Source organism: Quercus suber, unplaced genomic scaffold, assembly GCF_002906115.3.
Source record: "Quercus suber isolate HL8 unplaced genomic scaffold, Cork oak 2.0 scaffold_99, whole genome shotgun sequence".
In the NCBI taxonomy this organism is placed as follows: Eukaryota; Viridiplantae; Streptophyta; class Magnoliopsida; order Fagales; family Fagaceae; genus Quercus; species Quercus suber.
In genome coordinates, this window is record NW_027069564.1 from 599938 (window position 1) to 619807 (window position 19870).

The following is a 19870-nucleotide window of genomic DNA, read 5'->3' on the forward strand; positions in this document are numbered from 1 at the left end:
CCTTATTATGAAGCCGGCGAGGATTCTTTCAAGGTACTGGTAGGACCTACACCTCTTTCCAAGAAGAAGCAGCATTTCTTTGTGGGGTTCACTTTCTTGCCACTCAACCGTAGGACACTGGGAATCCTTACAAACCGCAAAAAGCTTCTCTATAAGATAAACCATGTCCCACACTATAATTCTTCCTTGTTCCCTTCATTTCTTTTCTTTTTTAATAATCTTTTTATTATTTTAATCAAACTTTTTTATTTATAAATTATTTTAAACATATATTTAAATTTGTCTCTCTCTACTCACCAGCCCTCGAACCCAAGGCTCGGTACTTGTAGGTCTTTGGTGGCCCGTCTTCCGTAGGTGCAGTAGACAAAGCCACCCATACTGGGAAGACAACACTAGCCCTGACCTTTTAGCTGAAGCGGGTGGTCTGTTGAATAATGATTTTGTTGTATATATCCATATTTATACCTCATACCATTGTTTCCCTTACTACACTGGGGTGCTGGAAAGTTGTATTTTCCCAGCAATGCAAATGTGTGACATTTTTTTTTTCCAATAATTCTTTAATAAAACATCCCCTCCCCCTAATTAAATTAATGTCACTGCGAGCTTCTGTACTTCAACCATGAGAGACGTGAGGTACCTAACACCTTCATCTGCTGCAACAAGCACATAGGAAATATATATTCCAGTATTACGCAAATTACATGTCATTACAAATATTTTCATAAAAAGAAACAGCAAATTACAGTACAGAAGTAAAATTTACCCTACAATTTTGAAAATTTAACAGGGGCCTCAAAATTGTGAACGTAGACTCGGAAAAATGTACATTGTGAGCAAGTGAGAGTAGACTGATGTAAGGCAGTCTGAAGAAGAAGATACTGATGAAGATGAAACGCACTGTATCATTTAAACTTCAAGTTCAATACACAGCGTTTTGGAGCAGCTTTTAATGTCTAAAGCTTAAACGCACCGTTTCAATGTTCAGTTGGTTTAATTCTCTTTTTTTGCATGTGTAATTGTTAGTTAATTTGTTATAACTGATTTCCTGATTCTATGCTTAGCCTTTCTTTCTCTTGATTAGTATATAAACAGATCAGTGGCTCCACAATGTAATCAACCACTCATTTTCTATGAAAAGATCTTTTCTTATAGATTTCCTTCTAGAGTTTTCTTTTCATGCTCTCCTTCTAGAGTTTTCTTTTCAACTGAGTCATCACTAGAATATTTTTTGACCCGGTCACAGTAACACCTATAGAAGGAAACAAAGCTTTACTATTTTGCTCCTTCAATCCCAATTCGATTGATTACAGTACCAACTTAATGAAATCGTTTCAATTTAAGGCTGTTTTCTATTCGTTACTCATTGTCGTTATTCGAGGCCATAATAGAGTAGAGAAAAACGATAAACAATTTATTAAAGTTTGTGTTTCACTTAAGGTTTATTCATAAATCAATTTGCGAGCCATTAAACAAAGAGGGTAAAAAGACAAAGCAGATTAAAAAACTTTGCTTAGAGTGAGAAGCGATTGCTCGAAAATCAAAATTGAACCAAGTAATTTTAGCTCAATCTGGTAGAGTTTTTAGGTCATTCGCATTGTCCCTATATTTTTCTAGATGAGCTGCTCACGTTCATAGGGACAAGTGGCCAGTGGGTGCTAGAACGTGATCGTTATTATGCAGGGGAACAACTATTGAGATTTTAAGCACTTATTAGTTGTTCTTGTCTTGAAGAAGTTTCTTATATGTTAGGATTTTATGTTTTAATTTAAATGACTGCTTAATTTGTGCATGAGGAGTTATCTAAGATTTTCGTTCATGTTTAAATCTTTTAAAGTTTAGATCATTTAAATATTTTTAAGATTAGATGAATAACTATGTGCTTTATTTTGATATTAAATATAAACTTCTCGAGTTGAAAATTATGGACGTTAAAAATTGTAACTTGTTGAGTCAACTTGACTCTTTTTTTTTTTTTTTTAAAGAGTTTGACCAAGGTGAACTCAAGTAAATTGAATGAAATATCCCTACAAGTTGCAGCTCAACTTGTGTGTGTCGGTGAAGTCATGGAAGTCCTTGTAGAGTGGAGACCTGGAATGAATGGAAAATGGAAAATCTACTCTCTAAAGTCTTTTGGTCCTTTTTGTGTACAAGACTTGCAACTCAAATTTTGCATATATGTCACGTCAAATGGACTTAGAAGAACGCACACAAAGGCCAAATTATTATCATCCATGCATTATTAAGACAGCCTAATCAATTAAATTTAATGTCTATTCTTAAATTTACGTGTCACTAAATTATTGGAGTAATTGATATTCATCTTTAATTAAAAACTAAATTTAAAGAAATCAGATTCAAATCTTTAAATAAAATTATAATTTATATTTATCTTTAATTAAATTTAACTAGCTTGTAACTCCATGCATATGCATAGATATATTTAAAATATATACATTAAGATGCGTAGTATAATCTTACATATATAATTTAAATGTTATTTATAGTCATTCTTATTTTTTCTTTTAACTCTTTAAAAAGTCTTGTAAGAATATTATTAGGTAGAATATGTAAATTGTCCATTTTTAAATTTTTTTTTAATTTTCATATATTCATTAATTCTAGACTCTTTGATTTTGTGTGCAATAACTCATTTGAATGGATATTTATGATGTGATTCTACATTTGACTTCAAAATTAAGAAATAAAACTCTATCTAAAAATAAATAATTTAGGACATATGACACAAAATTGGACTTCAATTGAATTTTCTCTAAGTTTTGCTTATTAATATATATATATATATATATCTATCTATATAGATAGATAGATAGATAGATGTCAAACTTTATATGACACATCTCTCAATAAGAATGAATTGGATTGAGTTTGGTCATGGAGTAAAGTTTTACTAGTGCATTTATAACTTACAAATAAAGTATAGTGAGATATTTTTCTCAATCTTCTCTGTTTGGTTCTAACATGTTAAAAGACAAACCCAATAGGAAATTCTCTCTCTCTCTCTCTCTCTCTCTCTCTCTCTCTCTCTCTCTCAAACCATCCTCTTATCACAAGAGTGAGACAAAAATAGAATCTGGCCTTACAGAAGGTGAGCCCTAGACTTTGTTCAATGACTAATCACACATGTAATAATATAGGATCAGTTTGGGGTCATAGTATCGATCCTATAGATTATAGCCAATCCGAAAGACCCTTCTAGTAATTATGAATTCCTAGAATAACTATTTCAGAATCTTCCTCTAGAATAATAGAAGAAAGCCCACTTTCTTCATTCTTAATTAAAGCTCAATTTTCATCATTTTCTTTGCTCTCCTCCCCCTCCCCCCCATTAATTTCTTGTAATTTATCTATGTTATCTTCTTTCCTTTTGTATATATTTTTTCAAACTTCCAGATTCATGAACAATTTGTTTGGATGTTTGACGCAAAAAATCGCCACAGTTTTCTTAGTATTCTTTGTAATTCAACTTCTTATTTCTTTCTCACCTTTCGATATATTCCAATATCTCTGAAAAAAAAAAAAAAAAAAAAAAAGTCATTGCCAAAATTTCATGCTCACACTTCCTTACTTGTTACTTGTTAGATATAAGATTAAAAAAAACACTCCAAAAGTTGACTTAGTGCTTCCTAACACCTCATGATATCTATGAGATCCCGAGTTAGAAACTAGTTGTGTTTATTTATTTAGACCCCTCTAAACTCAGATTGTTTAACCTAATTAATTAACCAAGTTGATACTTAGGTTTATTATGAGATCTAGGTTAAACAATAACAATCATTTCACATAAAGCAGAATAGTAAAGAAGACAAGTGATATGATGACCTAAGAAAACTAATGAAACCGTCCAATTTCAAGGTAAAAAACATGGGGAGGATTTAACCTAAACAATTCACAAGGCAACAAATTCACTAATAGACGGAAGTGTTTACAATAAAATTTTCCCTAAATCTAATGCTTCCTCTTATAGTACTTACTCACGTGACCACTCACAACTCTGAATCCATAGACTTTTCTATATGAATTTGTTGCACACAAACACTCCAGTTTGTGACTTTGAGATCCCACTCAAAGTTTTAGATCATCAGCAGCAATTGATCTTGTATGCAGTAACTTATCTCCATCGGTTCTTGTATTTAAATCTTTTTTCTGATAGATGCTTGTTGAGTTAGAAGGTTATAGAACCTCACAGATCTCATAGGAGTAACTCACAAGACTTCACAACACTTCCGAAACGTGAATTAGAGTTTTCCTTTTATACCTAGCAATGTTCGACTTAAACCCTATACGTTTTGCAGGCTTTCACGCCTGATTTAAAATCTGCAGAAATCGTAGTTCAATCAGTTAAACCTTTCTCTTAATTGGTCAAGCCTTGCAGTTTTTGAATTCTTCTTTCTACAACTTGACTGTTCTTGAATCTTGAATCAACTTGAGAAATGTCTAAAATTGTTCTAAGATATCTTATACTAGACATGTTTTTGTACACGGTTTGCCAACATACATAAAATTAGAACTTAAACATTTATTCCTAAATATTTAGAACAACCTAACAACTTGCAAGAATTTTGGAAATAGTTAGATATTCAAAGAGATCTAAATACCCTCGTTTGTCAACAACAATAATAATAATAATAATAATAATATTACTTATTAAAAGTGTTATAATAACTAATCTAATCATTAGAAGAACAACAACAAAAAAATAAATAACTGACTTAGATTTTACAGAGCAAACACAAAGATAAAAAGGAATATATCACCTATGATATTTTTTCCTTATAATATTATAACACCAAGATTTAGACCATTCATACTAGGGGTGTCAATGTTCGACCTAACCCGCAAATACAACACGAACCCAACACAGGCTTTTGCAAGTTAGGGTTGGGCCTTAACGGGTTGGGCCTTAACGGGTTTGGGTCATAAACGGGTCAATTCACGATAAGAAATGTGTCATAAGCGGCTCAACTCTCGTAACTCGCAATAGACACGTTTGACACACTAATTTATTTTTGTCAACCCGAAATGACCCATTTAACACAACCTGTTTAGCTCGTATAACAAATAAATAATCATTTTATTTTAAATCTGTCAAATACATTTTATATCCAACCTATATTTTAAATTAAAAAAGAAAAGTGAATAATTACAAAAACTTACAAGTAATATAGTTGGTAATTGAAACTTTACAAACCCTAAGGATATTATATTTTTGTTGAAGTATATGCACTTCTTTTGGAGTGTAAAGAACTTATTTCTAGATATATGTTATAGTTTTGTTGAACTATATTATTTTGAATGTGGGTTGAAGATTTGAAGTGTATGCACTACTTTTATGATTTAAAAAAAAAAAACATTTCTAGATGGATGTTATATTAAATATTATGCAGGTTGAAATGAGTTGTATTACATTTATCTCAACCCAACACGGCCCGTTTATTAAATATGTCAAGTGAGTTGGGTCAGGTCAACCCACCTTATTAACAAGTTAGGTTAGGGTTGAAAAATCATGACACGATTATTAAATGGGTCGGGTTTGGGTTAAGCCACTTTGTTGAATACCCCTATCTCGACACGACATGAACCTGACACGCTAACCTAAATTGACACCCTTAATTCATACAAGTGAAATTCAATATCTTATTATAGAAATAATTGTCAATTGACTGCATAATTTTGATGGTGTGATAAATTTTGTAACCACTTGTTATTTAGGATTGGAATTTTTTTTCCTTTCTTCTAAAGGTCATTTGTCAATGTTAGAGCAAGAATATGTTATACATTTATTTAAAAATTTCTCACACATTACATGAGTTAACAACTAGTTGATCTAAAATTACCATTTCAATGCAAATTAATAAAAACAACTTAATGTGCTATGAATATTATCTTGTCATCTTTATTAATTGCAAACATATGTCTTAAATTATATGTAATAATTTAAATAGGACAAAACTTAAGTACGGTACATAGGTGTTATTCCTTAGGTTCCCCTCTTAAAATTTTGTCATATGGCTTTTTTCTTATTGATGAAAATGTATTTTTTTAGTTAAGTAGCCACATGGCAGAATTTTTAAAATGGAATCTAAGAAAATACATTTAATGTACTATACATAAGTTTTGTCCATTTCAATATATTCACTTCAAGGCTCAAGCATTGATTTTTTTTTTTTTTTAATCCCTTCTAAAAAGCCCTTTTTCTAAACCATATATCACTTATTTTTTATAAGCCCCACAATGTTACACCACAAATAAAGAAATGCCTTTAATCTAAACTACAATAAAAACCAAGCATTTGCCCAGAGGGAGAGAAAGTGAAGCATCTGCCAATATTTTTGAGAGGAGAAGAGATGCGAGCATTTGTTCTTAAAGAGGTGCATCTAGCTCAAAAGCCTAGAGATAATTTTTCCTTGTGTGTTTTGGGTATATCGAGCTCAGAAGCCTCCTGCCTAATAACCACCATAATTTTTGTTACATTGACGTTCTCCACCGTTTACTAGCTTGCACCAAGAAGCTGATATTTAATGAGAGGTGAGACCGGGAGAGTTTTTGTTGCACTTGTCATTGGCGAGTGTTTGAGGGTATTTTAAGGAATGACACCTAAAACATGTTTGCGTTGTGAAAATGAGATCTTAAATTCAAAAATATTCAATTTGTGTTGTTGTTTAAGCATTTGGGCTGATTTTTATTTGTTTGGACAATTTTTTTATTCAACTTCCTTAGAATGACATCATAAATTCAAAAATGGCTAATTTGTGTTATTGTTTGGGCCGATTTGTATTTGTTTAGGTAATTATTTGGTTCAACCTTTAATGGACCAAAATTTTGAAGTTATTAAATTTTATAATGAACTTAAATTTTTATTTAGGGTGTATCAAGTTTTCTACCCCCGTTGCTATTCTATTTGCATCTTGTTATGAAAACCTAGAGCCTTTTGTTTTCCTTGATTGTGGTGTAGGAATTAGTGAATTACTACTTGTTGAGCTTTATCTTAGAAAATTTTTTAGTTTACATTGTACTTGCAATATAAACCTACAATGTAAACACATAAAAATAGTAAATATTGTATACGTTTGCAAAAAGTGTAAAATATTTACCACTTTTTACAAATATGTATAAAATTTACTACCCTTTGTATCTACCATGTAAGTTTATAATTTACATTATAAGTACAAATCTATAAAAATGCATTAGCTTATTCCTATTGTTCGTTTTCTAGATTAGCTGCTCATGTTCGCAGTGACAACTGACAAGTGGGTGCTAGAATGTGATCGTCGTATTGCAAGCGGATGGCTATTGAGATATCAAGCACCTAGTTGTTGTTGAAGGAGTTTCCTATGCCCTATTCGTTAGGATTTTAAGTTTAAATTTAAAATATTGCTTTTGTGAGGAGTTATTTAATTTTTTTTAATATTTTTAAATTTTGTGGAATTTGGATCATTTGGATATTTTGGAGATTATATTTGGATCAATTGTGACTAGTTGAGTGACTTGAGTCGTGACCCTTTTTTTATTTTTATTATTATTATTATTTTTTTTTTTTGGTTAAAAAAAGAAAAAGAAAAAGAAAGAGGAGTTTCTTCAGGGTAAAGTCAATTGACTTCACCGGCCCGCACAAGTTACAACTCAACTTGTGTGTGCCGGTAAAGTCATGTGTCATACACGGTAGAATGAAATGTTAAAATTATAAAAAAAAAATTAAAAAAAAAAAAGTGGTTTTTTGATGTGTCAAATTTTTTTTTTTTTCCAAAGTGCTTATTAATGCTAGTACTCTAAGAATCCGATTAGCTATAAAATCATTAACAGTTTTGCCATCAATCATGCATGAAGCGACAACAACATTATTAGAAAAACTGCAAGCCCATTAGGGGCGTAGCCAGGATTTTTTACCTAGGGGGCCAAGTTACATATTCGTATGTTTGTCATAATTTATAAATATGTTATATACAAAATGATCAAACTTAAAATATATAACAATATTTCTAAACTCAAATTTGCATACAAAATTTGCCTAATTTGCTATAAACATGTATCAATTTTTTTTAAATAAAATAAACATTGCATCTCCTATAAAAGGTATGCTCAACATTGATTCTTCATTAAATAAAATTCATCCATTATGAATTCTAAATGGAAATTCTTAGCAATTGCCTTTTTGAATCTTAAAAAATAGAATAAATCTTATGTCTATATGGCAGTCTAAATTCTCTTCTAAAAACAAATTAATGTTAGCCTCATTTATCAGGCAACTACCTGTCCTAAAATAAAAAATAATAATAATAATAATAATAAAAAAAAAAAAAAACCTTATCAAGCAACTAGATCCAATAGTAAAAGATATAACCAGCTAGAGAAAAAAATGACATGATACAAGCCAACTAGGCATTTATTATAAGTTTTGGTAAAATATTATATTTTATTTGGGTGGGACTCCACTAGAGAGTAGAGAAATTAACAGTAAATGTGGGGTTGACTGACTATACATTACAAGATTTCGAAGGAAAGAAAATAAAAACCAACCGTGGACTTGGACTTAAATTTTTTTGGAGGGCCAATCATTACAATTTTAGGAGCCCAATTTATTTTTTACCTCATACCAATATACCATTACAAAGGATTTCAACAATTTTGGCCCCTAATGTTATAGGCACCTATAGCTTATAGGTGCCTCTGCCCTTGAAACCCATTGTCCTTTATCATTAAGAATTAAACTGTTATACTTTTTATTGGCTTTATTATGCGTTTCTGTTGCGTCTTGAAGCTTTAAAAAAAAAAAAAAATACTAGTACTAATGGTCGGTACAACTTCCTTCATGTCTACAAAAATTTAATCATGTAATCATGTAATTACTTTCGATGGCATAATCCATTTTGCTATAACATATTTAGATAGCATCCAAAAGAAAATAGATTACTTACCTTGTCTAAACTTTTCCTAATTCTTGTCTACTAAATATATTTCTTGATTCATCAGCTCCCACATTGAAATTTCATAAAACGGCTTGGGCAGTGGCGGCTTCCGAACAAGAATTTCTTGTGACACATGTTTCATTGTAGGGCGAGATTTAGGATTTGAACGTAGGCAAGCCAATGCTAGTGTCACAACTAGAACCACATTCTGAGCAATTGTTTGGTTAATATGAGGTGAAAGGCGTGGGTCTAAGACATCTTTCAGCATGATATGTTGAGCAGACGATGATGCTAATGAGGAAATAAGCTCTCCTGGATGTCTTCCCAGTGCTGTTTCAAGCACCACTACACCAAAGCTATAGACATCACATTTTTCGTTCACAACCATGGTGTAGGCAAGTTCTAAAACACAACACAAAAAAGTGTGAGCACAACTAAACTACTCAAAGTAAGAGATGCTAAGATATCTTACTATACTATGACAATTATGTAGCCACTTTAGCTAATAAATATGCGAACATATGATCATGATTAATCTAATTTTTTTTACAAAGTGTGTTTGTGTAAGTAGAAGATAAATATTCACCAGGGGCAATGTATCCGTAGGTGCCAGCAAGTGTGGTTAAATTGGAGGAATCAGGATTTAGTGGTCTAGCAATGCCAAAATCTGCCACAAAAGCCTCCAATTCTGAATTCAATAAAATGTTGCTTGTGGTCAAGTCTCGATGGATAATTGTTGGAATGCAATCATGATGCAAGTATGATAAAGCATTTGCTATTCCTTTAATGATATTCACCCGCTTCTTCCAATCCAATTCCTTTGCTTCAACATCATTGCTTATGGCATAAAATAAGCTTCCTTTTTCCATGTATTCATAAACTAGAAACATGCATCGATTGTGTAGACAATACCCATAAAGCTTCACGATATTACGATGACGAACTTCAGATAACACTTTGGCTTCATTCCTAAAACTCTTGTCAAAAGTGGGCTCCTGAGATTCTAAACGGTGAAGTTTTTTAAGGGCAATCACTTTTCCACTTGGTAGCATTGCTCTGTAAACACTACCATAACCACCGGTTCCAATGCAATATTTGATGTGAAAGTCCTCTGTTGCTGTAATGATGTCTTCAAATGCAATATTTCCATCATAATTCCATATTGAGAATATATCCCCATTCCTCTTTGCTTTACACTCTGAACCAGTGTTTCCGATTATCTTCTGGCGAGAAAGGAGCACAATTCCGAGTAATAAGAAGATGAAGGAAATGACAATGGGAAGAATAATCTTTATCCATTTTGTTACGTTTTCGGTACTTGTGGAGCCAATATTAATGTGGGGTGATCCAGAGCAATAATCGAAGGCTGGGAATTTTTCTTCACAACGTAAATCCTTGTTGCCCATAATTGTTTCCGGCCCAAAATAGTAACAAAAACACTCTGGGAGTGGACCAGTCAAAGAGTTGAAAGACAGATCCATTTCACGCCGGAAACCAAGATCGGGCCTGAAAACAAGATTGGGAGGAATATTACCGGTGAAATTGTTACGGCTAAGATCTAAGCACAGTAAAAAGCTCAAGTTCCCAAGTTGAGGAGGAATGCTTCCAGTTAAGTTGTTGCGGCTTAAAAGCAATTGCTCCAGAGCATGTAAATTTGTAAGTTGAGTTGGGAGTGGTCCACTCAGCTTGTTATGTGAGAGGTCTAAGACAGAAAGATGGACGAGATTTTGCAAATTGGTTGATATCCTTCCAGAAAGTTTGTTTGAGGAAAGATTAAGATATCGTAATCTGGTTAGCCGAGAAAGCTCATACGGAAGTGGACCAAAAAGATTGTTTGTACCCAAATGCAGAACCATCAAATTCTCCAGATTGTAAATTTCAGAAGGGATAGTACTGTTGATTCGATTTGAATGTAAATCAAGATGAGTGAGATAAGTCAAAAGACCAAGAGTTGGAGGGATTGTACCATTGAAGTTATTTCTACCTAGGTATAATTCAACAAGGCTACTCAGGTTTCCCAATTGTAAGGGAATTGGACCGCTCATTTGATTGAAAGAAATATCAAACTTCTCTAATTGAGTGAGTTTTGCGAGTGAGAGAGGTAGTTCACCTGAAAGAGTATTCCAAGATAAGTTAAGGTAAGTGAGTTTAGAAATACTACCAATCTCTGGTGGGATGCTCCCGTATAGGCCCACTCTTGCTAGCTTGAATCGAACCAAATTTGGGAATGAAGAGAATCTGAAATTGCGTAACTGGACTCTCTTATTCAGTTCTGTAGAGTTTAAGTTGATCTCTATCACGCTTCCACCATCATTGCAAACGATACCGTCCCACTTGCAATGATCTGAGGTTGTTTCTTCATTCCTCCACCACCACCACCACAGAGTCTGGTTCAGAGCCTTTGCTTCTTGGGCAAGTGGCGGTGATTGAGGTTTTGCAACGGTAGAAGTATTCGCGCTACCCACATGGTTTATGATTATGATAGTAGTAATCCAAACTAATATCACAAGGGAAATGGAAACAGAGGATGGCATGTTTAGTGGATAATTGATGATCGTTTTAGTTCAATACAATTTTACTAAGCAAAATAATTGATTATTCCGATTGCAAATAGTTCATTTAGACTTTATACAATTGTCGCATGGAGGGAGCGGTCTTGAATCTCCAGTCTCCTGCTGCATGTGGGACCCACGAGAGCTTGGAATAAAACATGCGATTGCCGTGTGGAATCTTTTTATCAAAACAAACAGTGTAGTCGATAAAGTGTCAATTGACTTGTGACTTACCTGAATAACCACAATATTGTAGTCAATAAAAGTAGAGGTCCCTCTTCCACGAAATTTCCTCAATGCAATTTTCCACCAAGGGTGTCCCACATGTTCTGTATTTTCCACAAAGAGAGAGTCATGTGCGAACATCTTTATCGTTTTAGCTTCTATGTTCTCTCCTAGAGCTTAAAAAAAAATAAAAAATAAAAGTGTAAATGCCCAATTCTGAAATGAAAAGAGACATAAAAAGAATTTGTAAGGAAACAACGAGTTGTAGAGACTCAGCAAAGTCAGAACCACACAATAGAAAGTGTAAATGCCAAATTCTGAAATGAAACAAGGAGTTTTTTGGCCTGAAAAAGTTGAGGAATTTGAAAAACAAACCCCTCTAGAAAATCTAGATTGTGAAACTGTTACTCATGACAATTGAAAGGAAACAGAGCAACATAATGAGGTGGTAGGGACTTCTGATGTTTTAGCAGTTGAATCTTAGAGGATTTGCATTACAGGCGGTTCGTTAAACGTCAAGTGTGTTTCACAGATTGATTTTAATAGTAATGTGATTGGTAAGAAGTACTTGAAAAATCTAAAGCTAATTGATATTTCAAAACTCAACAAAGCCGCGTGAATTGAATGCTTATTTTTGTTCTGTTCTAGTCTTTTCTTTTTTCGCTGAATGTCCTCCTATTCTAGTCTTAAGGTGATTATAATTTGTCAAAAAATTCTCATTAAATTGTTAAAATTAAAAGTAATTTTGAGTCCTCTAATTATTAAGTAAAGTTCAATTTGGTTACCATACTATTAACTATTGTGTTAATTTAGAACCTCATCGTCAATTTCATTTTTGGTTCTCCTTTATGTTTAAATTTTAACAAAATTAACTATTTAAATTTATTTGATTTTGAAATTTTATACTTTTCATAATAACCATATAACATATGTCTCATCAATACTCAATATATATGTATATATATATAAAAGCAAAGATCTCATATGAAAATGTATGAGGTCTTGCCAAGTGGCGCACTAATTTTGCATTTAGCATTTTTTACCTGTTTTATTAAGCTTTTCTGTATCAATATGTGCTGTGATGGTCCCAAGCATTTTCACTTTTCAGTTTTCTATTAAAAAGTGATAATACACAATTTGACCGATTCGCTAATATTTCATACTTTTTTCTTTTTTGATGAAGTTTCATACTTTTCTCAAGACCCATAATTTTGAGAAACATTTGTGTTCTAGAAATTTTTTAACACAATCCTTCAAACGGTCCCATTATTTTTTTAAAGAGGACCTTTCTTTCAAAGAAATTGTATTAATGCAATCCTTCTATGTACAACTTTCTCTTCTTCCATTTCCCTTCCCTTACGTTTTCCTCGCTTCTTTCCTTTTCATCTCCCTTACAACCAAATAAGATATTAGTTTCCAAATTCAGCTGATAAAATTTCTTTTTTTTTTTTTTATTTTTTGTCTATAAACTTTGTAAAAAAAAAAAAAAAAAAAAAAAAAAAAAAAACTACGCTATTCATGTTACTTAGTAGTAATTTTGCATCCAATATAAGATAATAGAGTTTAAGTAATATTTATTTTTAATAAAAAATTATATTTAAATATATAAAATGCCTCAATTTCAATTTTCATTATAATAGTATTAATTAAGCCCAAATATTAGCGAATAAATAAAATAACTTTTTTATCAAATGAAAAATAAGGAGAGAGAGAGAGATGTTATATCCACAATATTTTTACAATAAATCATAAGTGGTAGGTGTTACAGGCTATTATTGATGACAAAAAATTAATTTCATTGATGGGTTCAAATTAAAAATAGTAACAACTTATTATCTAAGATTTGTTGTGAAAATATTGTGAATGTAGCATTTCTAAAAAAAAAAAAAAAAAAGCATTACACAAAAATTCATAACATTTTTTATAAGTTGAATTCGCAAACTTTTACTAGTTTTTATCTAAGTCTATCACTTACATCACTTTTTTACTTACCACTATCAATATGTCATATCAACAAGTGTGAAAAGTTGTCAAATTTCTTGTCTATAGACTTTGTTTAAAAAAAAAAAAAAACAGAGAGCTTTAAAAAAATCCATGCCTTAGAACCAACTCAGCTTCTTCCCCGGAGAGACTTTCTTCTATGTGGAGATTTATATAACAGTAAAGTAAAATCATAAAAGTTAAAGTTAAAGGGTAATTTCATCCTATTACTCATTTCGATTAGGGGCTGGCCAAATGAAATAGGAGGTATGTTATCAAAATCAAATTCTAAAAAAAGAAGAAAAAAAGAGAGCAAAACACTTAGGCATTTTAACAAACACTTTGCGCGCAAATACCCATTTGATATTCAAGTAGACAACATAACTATTTAAATAATAAAAAGGAGAGAAGAAAGTAAAAGGCAAAAAATACCTTGAGTTTAGCAAAGAAGGAATGAAGTTTGAATCTGATACACAGCTATCAAAGGAAGATGAAAGCTTTAAAGCAAATTGGTATCGATGGAGGAAGCAAAGTCAAAGTGAGAGAATAAAATCAGAGGTATATAAATATAATGGCATTTGGGTTATTCTTAAAAAAAAAAACCAATACACCGTTTCACTTTTCTTTGTCCAGCGAACTATAGGACCATAACAGGTTTCTATAACATGCAAATAATGGGAGAAACTCTTTGATTTCGGGAAAAATAAATAAATTAGTAGTGGAAGAGTCCAATACTGAAGTCCAAAAGACTAAAAACGTTGAAATATTTTAATCTTCAGAATTGATTGACTAAACCGATCACTACATTGAGACTACAAATCCTAGTTTTGAGATGAGCTAAACGTGGGAACAATCAATTACTATCATCTAAATGTGGGGACAATAGAGTTACACTTGGGCTATAATTTGTTCTAATTTGTCATCCTAATGGGCTTCTTGCCTTTAATGAAGTTTAAAACGCCAGCCCATCTTTTGAAGTATAGTAGGATGAGTAGGAAGAAAGTTATTGATAAATGCTATAAGAACTTAGCACTCTAAACGTAAAATTATGTGCCACATAATTTTGGAAAATATTGTACATATATTATAGCACATCACTTGCTATAAGAACTTAACCATAATATATATATATATATATAAACAAACAAACAAAAACAAAGCACAAACATAGTGCTTTTTTTCTTTTTCTTTTTTAACCTTGACAAGCCATCGATAATCACAGTTCGGCTTGAGGTTCTACGTCAATCCATCTATGTAGGATCATTCATAACATTAAAAGACCACCTATAAACCTAAAATCCATTTAATTTTGAAAGGAAATGTTTTAGAATTATTTTTTGAGATGTTACTTTCTATGAAAACCAAATAAATTTGTCCACTAACCATCATAATTAAGAATAATGTAACCCACTAACCACATGGATCTTATTGCAGTTGGAAAAACTAATGTAAGAAAAGAAAAATAACTGCTTATGATTACAATGTAATGAAAACAAATTAAAACAGATTCTCAAAAAATAAAAATAAAAATAAAACAAAGAGAAAAACTAGCAGTGTTGCAATACAAACCCAATACAAATATTCATCAGTAAACATGCCTCTTTCCTTGATACGGGTCTTTCCAACACTTGGTTTACTGGAGTTAATTGCAGGCTGTACCAAAGGAATCAAAATGATATTTAGTATTGGTTTGGATACAGCGTTTCCTGCGTTGCGTTTTCAATGTTGCATTTTCAGTTTTTTTTTTTTTTTTTTTTTTTTGCTCTCACACGTTTCAAGGATTTTTTTTTTTTTTTTTTTTTTTTTTTTGAGATGTTACTTTCTATGAAAACCAAATAACTTTGTCTATTAACCATCATAATTAAGAATAATGTCGCCCACTAACCTCATGGATCTTATTGCAGTAGGAAAAACCAATGTAAGAAAAGAAAAATATCTGCTTATGATTACAACGTAATGAAAACACATTAAAACAAAGAGAAAAACCAGCAGTGTTGCAATACAAACCCAATACAAATATTCATCAGTAAACATGCCTTTTTCCTTGAGACGGGTCTTTCCAACACTTTGTTTACTGGAGTTAATTGCAGGCTGTACCAAAGGAATCAAAATGATATTTAAGAAAATTTCGTTGAGTGCATATTTAAGTTCATCAAATATATAAATTCATATATGTTATTTATGGGAAGAACTAAATGCAAATTGAAGGAGTTTTTGAACTTGTTAATTGAGTTCATCGTAAGTTAATGTCATCTACATATCAAGATGAGAATGGACCTTTTTAATATTGTTGAACACATTGTTTATCAATATATATGAAACAAATGACTTTAAGCAAAAAATACCTTGGAGAGGGAATAGAGGGTGGTTTCTAATCTTTGGTCACAATGAAAGCACAAACACCCACTAGGGAGGGTCCCATTTGATTTACGTCAAGGAAAGCCAAAAACTGTTTGAAGAACTGGAAAGATTAGTGCATATATCATTAGAAGAAACTTTCATCTATCAAACTATCAAACTCCATTAGGCAAAAACATAAACGTATTAAGCCAAAAGTTGACCGTATGAGATTGATTTGAGAAGATACTTTTAGTGCTTGCGAACATAAAAAGAAACATCCTGGCTCTCAACAAATTAAGACGTAATCTTTTCTTTTGTAACATCAAATGCGGAAAGGGTCATCACTCATCACTACTTAGTCTAGAATAAAGTAAGTGTTATAGCAAATCTAAAAACCTATACACACGAAATTTACTACAATTTTGGTTAAATAAAAAAAAATTTACAAATTACCACATATATAGAAGATTGTAGCACTCTAAGAAATTGAATCAAAGGATTACAAATCACCTTTCTTAGAGAAATTTAATTAAACACATTACATGCAACAACTTTTTCTGTTCATAAAGTTGATCTTTCAAATAAAATAAACAAACGAAGGGATTAAAAAAAAAGCATAAATATAGAGACACTATATTCATATTAAAAAGAAGAAGAATGATTAACCTTCAATTAAAAGCAAGTTAGGTCTGGCCTTTGAAGTTTGCTCCTTTTGTATCTGTGAATGTCTTATTTAGCCTTGAAGTTCTCTCTCATTCTTCCTGAGTAGCAATCATCTTTCTTTCTCCTTTTTTTGGGCATAGTGTCATTGATGGGTTTAACGTTGATGAAGAGAAGACATGAGAGAGAGATAGTAATTGAATTTAAATATATTATGCAATGACCCTTAGGTTCATTTCCCTTATAATAGATGAAAACAGGAACTTAAAAACAACCATGTTAATTATGAGGGAATACGTGAGAGAGAGAGAGAGTAATTGAATTTAAATATATTATGGCAATGACCCTTAGGTTCATTTCACTTATAATAGATGAAAACAGGAACATAAGAACAGCCATGTTAATTATGCGGAAGACAGAGAGGTTGGCAATTTGAAACGACTAAATCTTGTAGAAGAAGAGGAAACAACAACTAAGCTTTTGAAGAGATGACAGAGAATGGAGTCCTACGTAGCACTACACAATGTACTAAATGCGAACAGTAAAAAAAAAAAAACAGTTAACACGATCTTTTGGGTAACAATAAAAAGGGTATTTAGGCCCTTATGCATTAAGCCGCCTCTGAGCATTCTTCACCAATTTTTCACAAGATGAATTGCTAGTCAACAAAGTCTCAAATTTGAGAGGTTCATGAAACGAGAACCAGGCCCAGAAGTGTGCAGCTAGATAGCACTGAGGTTGGAAGCAACAACAAAAAGGTGAAACACAGTAGTTTTAGGGAATGTCATTGTCCATTCATCCTTAATATTTTGATAGCCGACTCAACAGTTGCATCACGTGAAAAAATTGTAACAAGAAAAAGGCTATTGTTACTTTCTCAAATAATAAATCTAAAGTCACAAAAAATTTAATTTTATTTATAAACCCAAATAAATAAGGAAAAATTATCATTTATCCTCCTAACCGATGCGTCATGTTACATTTGCTCTTCTAAATTATGGGAATGCACGTACACTTAGCCCCACTAAACTTTTATGTCCTGCACACTTTTGACCCTACTGAATATTTCTTGTCAACTTGGATGAAAATTAGACCCATGTACAAGTCATGTGACAGTTGCAAAGGTTGCATATTATCAAAAGACCAAATTGGCCTGTTTTAAACTGTTAAAACATCGCAAATCTCTAGAATGCCCTCGTCTCTTCTTCCTCTGTTAATTTTGCAGGCTATGCCTCCTCCCTCCTCTTAGCCCATACAGTAATTCAATATTAATTGGCAATTAAACACGGCTGGAAATTATTATTAATTTAACCCAGCTGGAGGAAGCACAAGTGCAACTCAGAACACAAAGATCATGAAAGTAGCAACACCAAGAGCTTATTTAATTTAGTAAAAAAATAAAAAAATAAAAAAAAAAAAAGAAGAAGATAAAATTGTAATAGATTTGGATTGAGTGGAATTTTAGATTTTAGACAATAAGACCTAGCTCATTCAATAAAATGTTTTCAAAACTTAACATGTGTGAAAAAAATTATTGGTAGTATTACTTTTTTGACAAAAAAAATGATAAGATATTGTGCTTCATTAGACATGTAAAACCATGAGACAAAGATGAAGCCAAAAGGCAGCTTCCCTTTTTAAGGGGTAATTCTAGTATGATCCAGTTTTACATACATTTTGTTACAATTTTACTATGCAATTAACAATGAGGTGCAAAAAATAATTGTGAATTCATATAAAAGTATTAGATAATCAATGTAATCTACCACGTAAAAGACAAAGGATAAGTAAAAGGGCATTACTAAAATTATTTCTTTTTAACAAATTTGAGATAGAATTACATTAAACTCTCCCTAAATTTTTAGGGCCCATTGAAAGGGATTGAAATACTTTTTTTTTTTTTAAGTGCCATGTATTAGGGCCATGTCTAGATATAGGAGAGAAAAAGATCTTTTATATTGTTTGGTTGGAAGAGAAAATAGAAAAAATCTTGGTGAGCCTAGTTTTTTTTTTTTTTTTTTTTTTTTTTTGGATCTACCCAAAACTTATCTTCTCAGTTTGGAGTGATTGAGAGGAGAGAAAATTGAGAAAAGAGGGGTAGATGTAAAATCAACAAATCTGCCCCTCCATTCATTTCCACTGTGTGCACCTAAAGTTAGTTTTTTGTTTCTCTTTTAATCAAAATAGGTGGCATTTTTTTTCTTTTTTTTTGAGGAACAATAGGTAGCGTTTCTTAACTCTACAAGTGTGGAGGATATTTTGTACTAGTTAGTTTTGTTTCAATGAAAAGAAAATAGTCATGTGTGTAGCTTCTAACCAAGGGCTGAAAGAGATCTTATTACTGATGACCAAGCTAAATCACAACAATTCCATGCTAAGAGAATCACAGCGAGTGCTAGAAAGTTTTAGCCCGCCTCTTTGGCCTCAACTGAAGATGGGATATTTGGCAAGGTTTTTAGGCTTCGCCTCAGTTTCTGCAAACTTGCTTCAGGGTTTCTCAGATGGTTAAGAGATGCATTGGAAGCTTTAGATGCGGGATGGGATTTGCATCTTTTGCAATAACCATAATCTCATCTATACTAATACAACTATACAAGACATGGTCAGGGCATTGGAAATTGATGGGACTTGAGTTGATCTCAAATCCAGAAATTAGTATTTACTTTGGGCAAGACTTTTTTCAACTGGGCTAAACTTTCTTTTTGAGATTCTTTGGGAGGGGTTGTGGACTTCGGAAAAATTGGGGCCTAGTTTGATGGTTCAATTGGGTTATGAGAGTCTTTAAGTTCTTGAATGTCAATAATTTTGGATGGAGGTTAATTTGTTGAAAATAGAGGGGACATTAGCAGGCCAATTTTGTGAGTTTAGGCTTTTGCTTTATTGACTATCTCCTCGAGAAGAGGCCATTCAAAATTCAAAAGTATATGGGAAATTTGGTGGGTATTCGAGCATTCAGATCAGCCTCTTTAGACTTTTAGGTAAATTAATCCAAAAATTCTAATTTTTCTAATTTAGCTAGGATGTTTTGTATGCACACGTATCAGAGTTAATACTCTATTTTTTACTACATTTTAAATATTAGTGAAAAAGAAAGTCTAAAAATACGACAAAAGGCTAAATATTTTTAATTGGTAAATTCGAACATAATATTTTTTATTTTATTTTATTTTATTCAACTTTAGCTAC

General features: G+C 31.9%; 1 protein-coding gene across 1 annotated transcript; it reads right to left on the reverse strand.

Moving 5' to 3' along the window:
* Positions 1–8895: 8895 nt before the first annotated feature.
* LOC112016732 (probable leucine-rich repeat receptor-like protein kinase At1g35710) lies at positions 8896–11496 on the reverse strand. The gene is made up of 2 exons (XM_024049230.2): positions 9514–11496; positions 8896–9329 (listed from the first exon to the last, which is right to left on the reverse strand). Exons 1-2 carry the CDS (start codon positions 11459–11461, stop codon positions 8953–8955), a joined length of 2325 nt encoding a protein of 774 aa, XP_023904998.2. The 5' UTR covers positions 11462–11496; the 3' UTR covers positions 8896–8952.
* Between the last annotated feature and the right edge of the window lie 8374 nt (positions 11497–19870).